At 26.9% G+C, this 13,171-nt stretch overlaps 2 protein-coding genes across 6 annotated transcripts in view; one reads left to right on the top strand and one right to left on the bottom strand.

Moving 5' to 3' along the window:
- The window catches only part of LOC122507928 (titin homolog), a 32,333-nt gene extending 22,310 nt beyond the window's left edge, over positions 1 to 10,023 (bottom strand). Inside the window, exons 1-3 of the mRNA XM_043620940.1 lie at positions 9,223 to 10,023; positions 7,641 to 8,540; positions 1,267 to 4,137 (exon numbers count right to left, since the gene is read on the bottom strand). Of these exons, the coding sequence (XP_043476875.1) occupies positions 1,267 to 4,137; positions 7,641 to 8,460 (3,691 nt within the window). The 5' untranslated portion in view covers positions 8,461 to 8,540; positions 9,223 to 10,023. The remainder of the gene's footprint in view (positions 1 to 1,266; positions 4,138 to 7,640; positions 8,541 to 9,222) is intronic.
- A 159-nt stretch (positions 10,024 to 10,182) lies between these two features.
- Positions 10,183 to 13,171, top strand: part of LOC122508120 (synaptosomal-associated protein 25) — a 58,929-nt gene continuing 55,940 nt past the window's right edge. For 3 of the 5 annotated variants that reach the window (XM_043621248.1, XM_043621246.1, XM_043621252.1), the window contains exon 1: positions 10,183 to 10,334. The gene's annotated coding sequence lies outside the window, so the exon portion shown is untranslated. Of the gene's footprint in view, positions 10,335 to 13,037; positions 13,151 to 13,171 lie in introns of all 5 variants that reach the window. The other 2 variants (XM_043621247.1, XM_043621249.1) reach the window with 2 other exon arrangements.

Here is a 13,171-nt window from a genome sequence, read left to right on the forward strand (position 1 = left end):
AGAATTTTTTTCTAAATCAATTATTTTTAATAATAATCGGAGAATTCTTTTTTAAATCAATTTTTTTCAATAATTAAATTTATATCAGGTACAAAATTCAACTAATTTCAAAAGAATTTAAATTAAAATTTTTCCAAAAATTATTTTAACAAAATTTCTGATTAAATTAATTTAAAATTAAAATATTTCTAAAATTTCAGTTTGAAACCTTTTCAAAATTCAATTATTTTTTAGAGTTTATAATAAAAATTCTTTTCTAAATCAATTACTTTAATAATATTCAGATAATTCTTTTCTAAATCAATTATTTTCAATAATTAAATATCTTTTAGGTACAAAATTCAAAACCAATTTCAAAAGAATTTGAATTAAAATTATTCAAAAAAATTAAGTTCAACAAAATTTCTAATTTAATTCATTCAAAATTCAATTTGAAACCTTTTCAAAGTAAATTATTTATGAAAATTTTAATTGCAACTCTTATAAAATTCAATTATTTTTTGAAATTGTTATGTAAAATTTTTTATTAAAAATAATTATAAGTAATAATTTTACAATAGTTCTTCTAAAATTAAATTGTTTCAACTAAATTTAATTTCATATTCAGTAGAGTTTTAAATATTGTCAGAAATAAACGAATTTAAGTTTTTTTTCGTGAATTCAAAGTTTATAAAACAAAAAAAATAAAGTATAGAAATTTAAGAAGAATTAATTCTTTTTAATATTTTCAAAGATATTATTTATCAGTTATCTTTTTAATACTTTCACTGAAATTCAGAATATTCTAATGAATTCTAAAAATTTAATTTTTCTGCAGTTTTTTTTAATAAAATTCCCTGACTTTTCCCTGATTTCCCTGATCAATTCTAATTTTCCTGAATTCCCTGCAATGTCGCAAACCCTTTTTGGATATTTTTTGAAGAGAAAAATAATTACTTTTTACAGAAAAGTAAATTAGGAAAATTTAATTTTTTTTCCAGTATTTTTAATCAAATTCCCTGACTTTTCTCTGATATTAAATAATAAATTCCCTTTTTGCGGAAAATTAATGATAAATTCTTTTTCTGTGGAAAAATTAAGAAAAATTCTTTTTCTTTTTCTGCGGAAAAATTAAGAAAAATTCTTTTCCTTTTTTTCTACGGAAAACTTAAGAAAAATTCCTAAATACGTAGAACGATATTAAAACATTTATAAATAGAAAAACATTGAAAAAAGAAAAAAACCAAGTAGAAAAAAAAATCTAAACGATTGTTTACATTCTTTTACCTTGTTCATAACCATCGCTCTGATTACTTCCTTCTTTTACTCGAATAACGTGAACAATTTTCTTCTCATGATGTCGACTCCTCTTTTTCTCAATCGCCGGCAACGATTGAACCGTCGAATTCGGTGACGAATGCGAATGTTTCGGCAAATGCGTATATTCATCCTCATTCATCATTTGCTGCTCCTGCTCCTGTTGCTCCTGCTGCATTTGCTGTTGTTGTTTCTTATTCGCCATTACCATTTGCTGAAGAAAATCATCCGAATCCATCACTTCAATTTCCCCGACATCCTCACCACCTGGCATTGGATCCAAATGAAGAACAGCGCTCAAATGTTGAATGAATTCAGTTGGTAAATTAGTAATATCAACCGATTCCCTTACACCCGGATCTAGCATTGCACTCAATTGTGTCATAAATTGATCACCATCGTAATCGCGCACCTTCTCCTCCTCACTGATTCTCATCTCTTGGGACAACGAAGTTTTTCGTTCCTTCACCAATTGTTTCATTGCCATATCAAATCGTCTCAAACTCGTGTTATTAATCATATTGTTTATATCATTTTTACTCATTTTTAGAAATTGATTTATCACCTTATTCCGCCATATTTCTTGATGTATTGTACTGTCATTTTTTGTCTTCTTCCCACTTTCCTTATCGTGAAATGTCCTTTCCTTATCTTGAACTGTCCTTTCCTTATCGTGAACTATTCTTTCCTTATCGAGAAGTGGTATTCTTTCCTTATCGGGAAATATTGTCGAAGATGTTGAGGGTTTCTCGTCCTTCTTGTCCTTCGAGGTACGTCGTCGTCGCTTCTCGTCTTCCTCGGGAATTATTTCTTTATCGAATTTCTCCTTGGGTAATTTTTTCTTTCTTCTTTCCTCATTGTCCTCGGCTTGTAATTGCTGTTGCCATTCGTCGTTTTTGTGAATTCGTTTCACTTTATTCAGATTGAAGACAACTTTTGGTCTTATTTGATCTTCGGGAATTTCTTCGGTTGGTATCGGTACGTCTTGTAGATTTTCAGGACCGTATTCAATGTCCTTTTTTCTCTTCTCATCCTTCTTGTTGTACTCCTTCTTCTTTTTTTCATTCTTTGTTTTTCTTTCGGTTTGCTTCTCGCCATTCGATTCGGACATGTTCATTAATTGTTTGGCAAATTCCATGGCCTCTTGCATTTCTTCGAGTTCATCCTCCATGTTGAGCATTGATAGTGAGGATGATTGAATTGACGGTTGGGGATCCTGAGGTAGAGGCGGTGGATATTCTGGCAATGGGATATTGTAACTGGGGAGAAAATTATTTGTTTGTGACATTGGTATTGTGTGCATTGGTGGTGCGTAATTTGTATAGTCAATCATAGCCGATGGCCAAGTGGTGGGAACAATTTCATTCGGTGCGACGAAATCCATTCTTTGCTGTGACGATAGACGGGGATCGAATACTTTTGGCGGTTGTATAACATCGGTTAATATTGTGACAGATGGCGGTGGACCACGTGGATCGAATGCTGGTGGTGGTTGTTGAAGAATTTCCTTCATTTCTTCCCGATGATCGAGTTTCTTTGATTTTTTTATCATCACTATTGGTTTTGTATCACATTCCTGAACGAATTCGGGTGGTTCGCCAATTTCGAACATTGGTGGCGGTTCAAGGGGTTTGTCCTCGATGTTTCTCGAGCTAAAGCTCACGTTGTTTTCTTCCATGAGATCGGGAAACACTTCCATTGGATCGAATATTGGCGGGGGTTCGAGTTTCTTGTTTTTAAATGAATCGGAACTATCTGAATATTGATTCATTAATTCTTGTAATTCGAAAATAGGCGGTGGTTGCAGGGGAATATTACTCTCGCTTTCTTGATTTGCATCGTCGAATATTGAATTTGATTGTTGGGTTTCATCGCTCGATGGTAGGGTCGTCTCATCGTCGCGGATAAATCTCTTTTCCTTTGATTGATTACTCATTTCGTCATTGTCGGAAACTTTCGTCTCGTCTTCTTTACATGTTGTTGAATCCTGATCCGGTTGGGGGAAATTCCCCTCCATTTGATCCAATTGCTCGAAGAATAAATTCGATTCTTGTTGCGATAATTCGGGTAATGCTTCGGTAGAATCAAAAATTTGTACCTGTCCCTGACTTTGATCGAAAGCTGATTGTAAATCTTGCAATTCACTTTGATTTTGAAGAATATCGGCCGATTGTTCAATATCAGCTGATAATCTTGTATTAACATCCTGTTGTTCAAATGGTAAATTCGAACTTTGTGATTCTTCTTGGAGAATTTCTTTTGGCGGCTCAGTTGATTTAAAGGCAGTGAAGAGTTCAACGTCCGGTTTTGTTTGCTGTGAATTACCAACAAAATCATTTGTAAATTCATTATCCAACTCTTCTTGAATTTGATTATTCGATTTTTCAAAGGGAAAATTCGTTTCAATAACTGCATTGTCAGTTGTTTCTTCAAAATTCCCCTCAATTGTCTGATCGAATAATGAGCCATTATTAAAATTTGTTAATTCTGTTTGTACTTCGGTGACATTCTCATTGAATTGAGGATCAATGTCAAATTGTAAATTTTCATTAGTCTCGCACAGCAAGTCATTTCTTTCTTCAATTTGAAATTCGGAAATTATTTTTTCACTTGCGAGAAATTCCACCGATTGATCGCATTGTTCTTGGGAATTAAATTCATTAACATTCGATGTTGTTGGTTGAGAGAAATTCACGTCACAATTTGCAATCCTCGTGTCGAGATGAGAAATAAATGACTCCTCCTGCGGATCGTCCAGATATAAACAATCCTCACCAAATGGATCCGCATCCTTTGAACTTTGTCTCGAAAGTTTTGCTTTCTCACTCGTCCCATTGAATACTGCGAAAAAGAAATTCACTTTAGAAAAAATTTTATCAAACAAAATATTTCCTAAAAATAAAAATTTCAGTAAAAAAAAAAAAATTCACATCTAAATTTTTATCCACTTTTATAAAGACCAGTCCTTTAGAAATTACTTCAGTCTTTATATATGATTAAAAATTAAATCAGTTTCGATATCATCTATAGCGGTAATTAAATTACAACCCGGAGTTAATGATGTTACTTTCAATTGCCTTGACCTAGCGCGTTTTCTATTTATGAAATATTCTGGTACGTCGAAAAAAATTTCGAGAATTCAGTGGAAAAAAGTCATGAAAAAAAAGAAGAAACAAATTACATTCTCTTTTTATATATTTATAGACAGAGATATCTATATAATGCATTCGCGTGAGTTATGATAAAGATGCAATTCACGATGATCGATAGATAAAAGGCAAGTAGGACAAGATTTTTTTTTCATGTATAGTATTCTTTCAATGATTCAATGAAACTTTCTTATATATTTTACATTGATTTGTCAATATTATTATTTCGTGAATTTCACAATACTCGCTATAAACAAATCATTATCTTTTGTATATTGCTATTTTTTTATGAAACAAAAAAGTTGGTAATAAAATATTGAAATCACCTTCCGGACTTTGTTATTGCTTTTTTTTCCAGTTTCAAAAATAAATTCTAATTTTAATTCCATTCGCTTAAATCTCAAATAAGAATTTTTTTCTTCTCTTTACTCTCTGAGTTATTTTTTTTTATTTTCGATTTTTGAAATATTTAAAATTCTGTAATTAATTCTTAAAAAAAAAATTTGCAATATTTTATAATTGTCACTGAAAAAAAAAATTTTCTTTCAAAATAAAAATTCGTTGTATAGTTAAAAAACATTGAGAGAGAAAGAGACAATTTTTTCTTTTATTAGTCACAATTTGAAAAATTTGAATTTAAAATTAATTTTGAAACAAATTCAAATTGAAATGCAAAAGTTGGATGGAAAATGTTTCTCTTTTATTTAAAATATCATCTGTTTTGAGACGGTGTATCTATCTAATAATTGCAATATTATTCACTGCATATTTGCATAATTAACAAATATATCATGCATTTAAGAAAGTAATTAGATTAATAGACTTGTCGTTCAATAATGAATTGAAAATGATAGTGATGTAATTAAATAAACAAAGAATTTGAAGGACATCCCTCAGGGGTCAATGACCTAAAAATGTCACACTATTGTACTTTACAATTCACACATTTTTCTCCAACTTTAAAAAAAACAAATTTCAACGAATTAATTTATCGATAATTTTTCTAATATTGAAAAATGCACTGTAGTTTTAATAATAATAATAATAATAATAATAATAATAATAATAATAATAATAATAATAATAATAATAATAATAATAATAATAATAAAATAATAATAATTACAGGGAATTTTTTATAGCAAAAAAAATAAAAATACTAAATTATATTAAAATTTAATAATAAAATAATTGTTTCTAATAATCTATTTATTTAGATTCATAACTAAATAAATATTATAATTGACATTATAAATAAATAAATAATTAAATAAATAATGTTTTATAATTATTTTGTTATTATTTGAGAATTTCAATGAAATTTCAATACGTAAAATAATGTTTAAAAATATTTTTTTGCGTCTCCATGGCAATAAAAATTGATAAAACATAAATAGAGATAATTTATACTTGAGCGAGCAGTTTTAGAAGTGTTTAAAGAGTAAATATCAAATAAAGAAAGAAAGTTTGAATGCAAAAAAAGACACCGGAATTATTTATGTAACTTTAAATATGTAAAAAAAGAAGAATATAATCTTTGTAAATTTAATAATACATGCAATTAGAAAGTTAATAGATAATAAATTGCGTCACACGAGACATAAAATTAAGAGAGAAAAAAAAAACACAAGAAAATTGTTAAGAAGTAAAAAAAAGTATTTAAATTTAAAAATAAAATTGAAATTTCTCCCGGTGGGAAGAAATTATTTATACAGGGCTCGAACCAGTGAAAGTATTTAAAAATACGGACTTCACGGACAAAAAATGAAAAATTACAGACCATTTAACTAAAATTTTTCTTTAAATCGATTATTTTTAATGATTTTCGTAAAAGTTCTTTGATAATTTTCAAATCCATTTGTTTACAATCAAACTTTTTCAAAAAGAGTAATTTCAAAATTCAATTATTTTTAAAAATTCACGTTATATTGCTTTTAATGTTCAATTATTATCTAAAATTATAACTGAAAATTATTTTTTAAATCAACTTTTTTTAGAAAATTCTACTAGAATTCAATTATTGAAATACAAAAATAAATATATAATTTATTAAATAATTGAATGTTTCTTAAAATTTAATTCCCATAAAGAATCGTTATCAACAAATTATTTCAAATAATTGAATTCTATCAACGAATTTTAAGAAAATTTTTAAGAATAATTACATTACATTTTATTAGAAAATAAAAACTTTAAATAATTTTTTTAAAAAATCCGAAATTAAAGTTTCTAAAAAAAAATAAATTCCACAGAATTGTTAGTTAAAAATATGAAAAATTCAAATTTTCAAAGATTTTAATGTAGAATCTTTTCAAAATTCAATTATTTCTAAAAATTCACGCTCTATATTGCTTTCAATTTATAATAATAATAAGTTATTATTTTTTTGAAAATAATTAAAAGTTTGTGTAGAATTTTATTAAATTCTTTTTGTAAATAATTGAATACTTTTGGTAAATTTTATGAAAATAGTAGATATTGAAAATCATTGAATTAAAGGAAAATGTTTGGAAAATAATTAAAATTTTGCCAAAAATTTTATTAAAATTTTTGAAAATAATTTAAATTTTGCCAAAAATTCTATTAAAATTTTTGAAAATAATTGAAATTTTGCCAAGAATTTTATTAATTAATTTAATTAATTTAATTAATTTAATTATTTCTAAAGATAATTGAAATTTTGACGAGAATTTAAAAAAATTTTAATATAATTGAATTTTTGCGAAGAATTTTATTAATTTTGAAAATAATTGAATTTCTACGAAGAATTTAATTATTTCTAAAGATAATTGAAATTTTGACGAGAATTTAAAAAAAATTTTCAACATAATTAAATTTTTACGAAGAATTTTATTACTTTTTAAAATAATTGAATTTCTGCAATAATTTATAATTCCTCTAAAATTTTCCAAATTATATCGTACAATTTACGAACTTTTCATTCTGTTTGATTCAAATTATGGACTTTACGGACCTTTTTTAAAAAAAATGGACTTTTACGAACTTCAAGCAAAGTTACGGACTTTTATGTAATTTCCGGACCCAGTTCGAGCCCTGCTTATATTATTAAATGCAATGAACTCTTAAACGGAAACAAAAATTCCAATTGATAAGACAAGAAAAATTGATAATTGATAACGAAAAAAAAAGATTCAATTGTATTTTCTTTTTTTTTTTTGTATTGAAAATGTTTACCAGTATTATCCTGTTCGTTTCCCGTGACATTTGTTTCAGTCCTTAATGTTGTATCCAAATCAACACGACCAATGACTTTAAAGTCATTAAACGTTAAATCGAGTTCAGGTGGACCGTGCCTGAGTTCGGGAATACCTTTCTGTGATGTTGATGGATCATCAGAAACAACAGATTGCGGTGAAAAATTATCCTCCCAAAAATTAATACTATCCTCCTCGGTGAATGACGATAATGTTTGTTTCAATTTATCCACCGTCTTGGATATTTTCTGCTGTCGTTCCTCCTCTGAACCCAAATGCGGTTCTTGATAATCATCGAAGAAATTTCTCTTCTCACCGTCGCGAATATACCTTTGTTGTTGTTGTTGCTGCTGCTGCTGATGCATATGTTGTTGCTGTAATTGTTGCTGTTGTCTTGGATCGCGATTAATTCGATCGGAATCTCTAATCGGTCCCCGACCACCTCTTGGACATGGAAATCTCGATGGTCGAAATCCATGAAAATTTCCCGGTCCATTATTATAATAATGTCTTTGGTGTCCTGGATTATGTCCCGGATATTGTGGTCCATTACCAGAATGTCGATTGAATCGATTTTCGGAATTATCACGCCAACCATCCTGTCCACCACCAGCACCTGGTGATCGACCCTGTCGTCGTTGTGGTCCAAAATTTAAATTTGAATTGAAATTTTGATGATTTGGATTTGGTCGACGATTTTGATTAAAATTTGGATGGGGAGCATTAAAACCACCGTGTGGTTTTTGTGGACGATTACTTCGCGGTCCGAAGCCTCTTCCTCGAAAACCACTGTTACTCATCACACTCTGTTCAATGCACAGTTGTCCCTAACCTGAGCCTCATCGAACTACATTAAGGGATGCTTTTTAGGACCTCCCTTCTGAAAAAACAAAATTTACAAATCACAATCACAATTCAATCTTTTCTTTATGATGTAAACATTTAATACAAAAACAATTACTCTATCCAACGAAAAAAAGAACAACCTCCGGAAATCGAAGTGAATTTCTAAAAAAAAAAAAAATAATTTAAACACTGAGTAAACAAAAGAAAAGAATAAAATTCCCTTAAAATGAAAGGAAAAAAATAGTTAATTCTAGAACGGTATTCCCACACTTGTTAACTACATGTCTTACAGTCTGTCATGTTTTTTTTTCTCCTTTTAACCCTGTTTTGTCCCGGAGGAAGGCCTCGTAAAAACTCTCGGCCTCAATTTCCCAATTTGAATAATAAAACAAATCCAATTATCATTCTCGCGTATTTGTCACAAATGCTAAAAATGATATGAATAAAAAGGTACACGGACGCACCTTGACTAAAACGATAAAATACGTTTTTACTGCGCAAAACGAACGTGTTTTCACGAGCAGATCGCCATATTGCGTGAGCACTGTTATCATTATTGTCCGCTGTTATTTTGGAGCAGCTCGGAAGCAAATTTTGTTGCTAGGAATTTGTTTAGAAAAAAAGAAAAAAAAAAATAATTTGACAACAATTTACGAAAATCACACCAATTATAACAAATTCATACCAAAATGTTGAATATATATTATATTACTTACTGAAATTTGTAAATCTATATCCAATAAGCCGCGTGATAATCCAATCAACATTTTTTTCAACACTATAAACAATCGAATCACCTTTTTTTTTCTTTAGTAATATTTTTCTTATTTTCTTCTATATTTGTGTTATAACTATATATACATACACGGAAAAATGTTTGGGACAGTATCTGTACCTTTTGGTGAATCGGTTATCCTTGTCTAAAAATTTTACTATTCAATTCACTTCACACTTATTATTTCCTATTGTTTTTATATGAAGTGAAGTTAATTGTTGGATAAATTTTTTGAAAGGTATAGCATGTGCACCTTACATTTTTCCGTGTATTATTTCACTAAAAAAATATTAACCTAATATACAACAAAAATCAGAACATCACAGAGGTTAGCTTGTTACTTTCATTTCAATTTATAAATCACACGCCAATACAACACACGATGCCGTATTACCCGAAAAATATAATGTTTTCAATTATTTACAAAATGAAAAAATCAGCCGTTTATAATATTTAAGAATCGATTGAATAATTATTATTTTCGCACATGTGATCAATCTCGGCCTGTTGGTAGCGTAACTGTTGTTAGGGATGCATCACAATATTCATGCATCACTCTTCGCCAATCAACGGGGAGTTTCTGTCTGTTCACGTTTCTGATTGGTCGGTGGAAAAGTGCAACGATCTGTGCACCAATAACAGACGAGCTTGTCTATTCCTCGATCATGATTGGTGTGCACAACGACATCTGTTTCCGGTTTCATATTCAAAATGTACTTTTTCGTTGTTTACAAGTTTTACAAAGTTTACAAAGATTATAAATAAAATTGTTTGTAAATAAAATGAAATAAAAAGTAACGTTTCGGTTATTTTGGTACAATTGAGTAGTAGTAATCAAGTAATTTCTTTTAGTTCGGATATTGTTTAATTCGAATTTACTTTCATTCGACTACGTGAGTCAAGTAGTGTTGAACGTACAATGACGACTTCCGGTTGTCAGACGAACGTTGCGTGTTGAGCCGCGAGAATCTCTTTGGACTCAGTGTTTTATTGTTTTTCGTGACAGTGAATTTGTTTGGAATTCGACATTTAGTGGTTTGGGAAAAAATACCGGTGAGTAACGAATGTTTACAATAAATTCTCATGCTAAACATGAATTAGTAATGTGGGAAACAATCATTAAAATTCACATGTTAAAATGGTTGGTGGTTGGCTGTCATTGCAGCATACCTATCGATTTTTTAACCTCGCAACACTTGTTTTCTTCTTTTTTTCACTTTTTCCACACACACTTTTTTATAACAATTCACTTTTCCATTTTTCCATTTTCATATTTCACTTGCTTGACATTTTTCTGTTACACGCCCACTTGTTCACTTATTAATTTTTTATCACTTCTCGTTCTACCGATAACAGTTTTAAAATTAAAACAAAATTTTTGTCTTATCATTGTTGAATTTTGTTTACGCCTTCATTGCATTCATAAACATTGGAAAATTTTTTTTGTCTTATTCTTTCAATAAAATAAGTGTTTGAAAAAATTGTAGAAATTACGAGAATAAATATAAAAGGAAGAGAAATTTTTGTTTTGGAAATTATTTTTTAGTAAATTTCACTTTTAGGGAAAATTTTCATTTTTTTAAAATTCATTTTAAAATTAATTTGACATTTGCAAAATTAATGATAACTCACAATATTGATAAAAATCAATGTCGTAAAGATCCTCGAACCATGCCGTTATTGGAGATTGAACGGACATTTCACGTTTAGTGCAAGTTACATCGCGTGACTGAAAGTAAACGAGCGTGTTTGATATTCTCGTATACACACGCTTTTTTTTTGATAATATAATCAGTTTGATTATAAGGAGTTTTGGGAGCGCCCTGGAAAATAATTTAAATTTAGTTTTAAAAAAATGTATGATTAAAGTGATAAAAGGAGGAAAAGAAAATTTACATTGACATTAATTTCAAGAGTAAAAATTAATTTTATTTCTCTTAATAGCACTTGATTAACAGACCTTAAAGAGAAAGTTAATTGTTTCTTGTATAATATGTCGATATACGTATATATTTATTCCATTTTTATCACTGGAAGAAAAAAATAGTTTTCGAGAATAGAACATTCCAAAATAATGGTCTTTTTTATTTTTTTTATTAAATTGCATATTACGTTATAATTATATATTATACTGGATTATATATAATATTAAGATTATTTATTACCTATTATAATATTATTATTATTATTTTATTATAATTATTATTATTTATTATTACTATTATTATTATATTACTAGCAAATATTAAGCGCGGAACGAGATATTTCATTTATTATTGTTATGCAAATTGCAAAATGTTTTATTTTCAAATATAAATTTTTAAAATAATTTCATAATCAAAATTTCAAAAATTTACTTATTAAGTACAAAATTAATTATTACTATTCATATTTTCTAAAATTTTAATAAATACTTCTAAACAATTCAATTATTTTTTTAAATAGTAAAATCTTTACAAAAATTCAATTATTTTCAAAACAATTTTAATTAAATTTTTCGGAAGAATTTAAATTTTTAAATATTAATATAAAATTCATTTATCTTCTAAAATTTTAATAAATTCTTCGAAAAAATTCAATTATTTTTATAAATAGTAAAATTCTTCACAAGAATTCAATTATTTTATAAATAGTAAAATTTTTCGCAAGAATTTAATTATTTTCAATTCAATTTTAATTAAATTCTTCATAAAAATCAATTGCTTTCAAAATTTTCAATTAAAATTATTAATAAAACTCCATCAGTTAAAAAAAATTCATAATAATTAATAATAATAAAATAATAATAATAATAAAAAATTAAATAATAATTAAGAAATTCTTCAAAAGAATTTAATTCGGATTTTGAAAAATTTTAATAAAATTCTTCTCGAGAATTCAGTTATTTTCCTAAATAATGAAATTCTTTGAAGGAGCTCATTATCAAATTTTTTGATAAAATTCTTTGCAACAATTCGATGATTTTCAATGCATTAATTTAAAAATTGAAAATATTTGAAAAGAGAAATTTTAATTTTAATTTTAATTTTAATTTTAATTTTAATTTTAATTTTAATTTTAATTTTAATTTTAATTTTAATTTTAATTTTAATTTTAATTTTGAATAATCAAAATTATTCAAAAAATTAGTTTTTTTAAAATTATACGAAAATTCTTTTAAGTAATTCAATTCTTTTCCAAAAATTACATTACAATATTTAAAAAAAAAACTTTTTCTTGTAATTTTTTTATCTTAATTTTTTAAAGATTCAATTAACTTCGAACAAAGTAAATTAAATTTTTTAAAAATTTACTTTTTTAGATTTATTAAAGTTTTTGTCGAAATCACGTTTATACCGTATTAATAATTAAAATTCTTGAGAAATTCAATTATTTTTTTAATACAATTTACCAAATTTCAATTGTTTGTAAATTTTTCAATGGTATATAAATGAAAAACTATTATCTTTCTTCAATTATTTTAAAAATATTTTTAAAAAATTAATTTTAAGAATTTTCCATATTATAATTTTTTTGAAAATTAATTAATAACTTAAAAAACATGGACAGTTACAATTATTATAAGAAACTGAATTTTTTTAAATTCAGTATTTAAATAATTTTTGTAACAACACTGAATTAAATAAACGATTTTTTTCTATTTTAAATAGATTTTTTTGCGCCTTAAAGTCGATCCGAGGCCTGTGTAATTTATTTTTTTTTTTTATGAAAATTACTTGATTTTGTTTGATGGAATTTTTTTGTTTTTTTTTACAGAGGGATAAAAGTTTTTCTTATCGGAAGTTATGCATACAAAAATAGACATGAAAGGCATTTAAACTGTGCGAAGAAGATAAAGAGGCTCCATTGTATTAGAATTACGGAATTCGGTGAATTGATTGCAATATTCT

Source organism: Leptopilina heterotoma, unplaced genomic scaffold, assembly GCF_015476425.1.
Source record: "Leptopilina heterotoma isolate Lh14 unplaced genomic scaffold, ASM1547642v1 Lhet_52, whole genome shotgun sequence".
Classification (NCBI taxonomy): domain Eukaryota; kingdom Metazoa; phylum Arthropoda; class Insecta; order Hymenoptera; family Figitidae; genus Leptopilina; species Leptopilina heterotoma.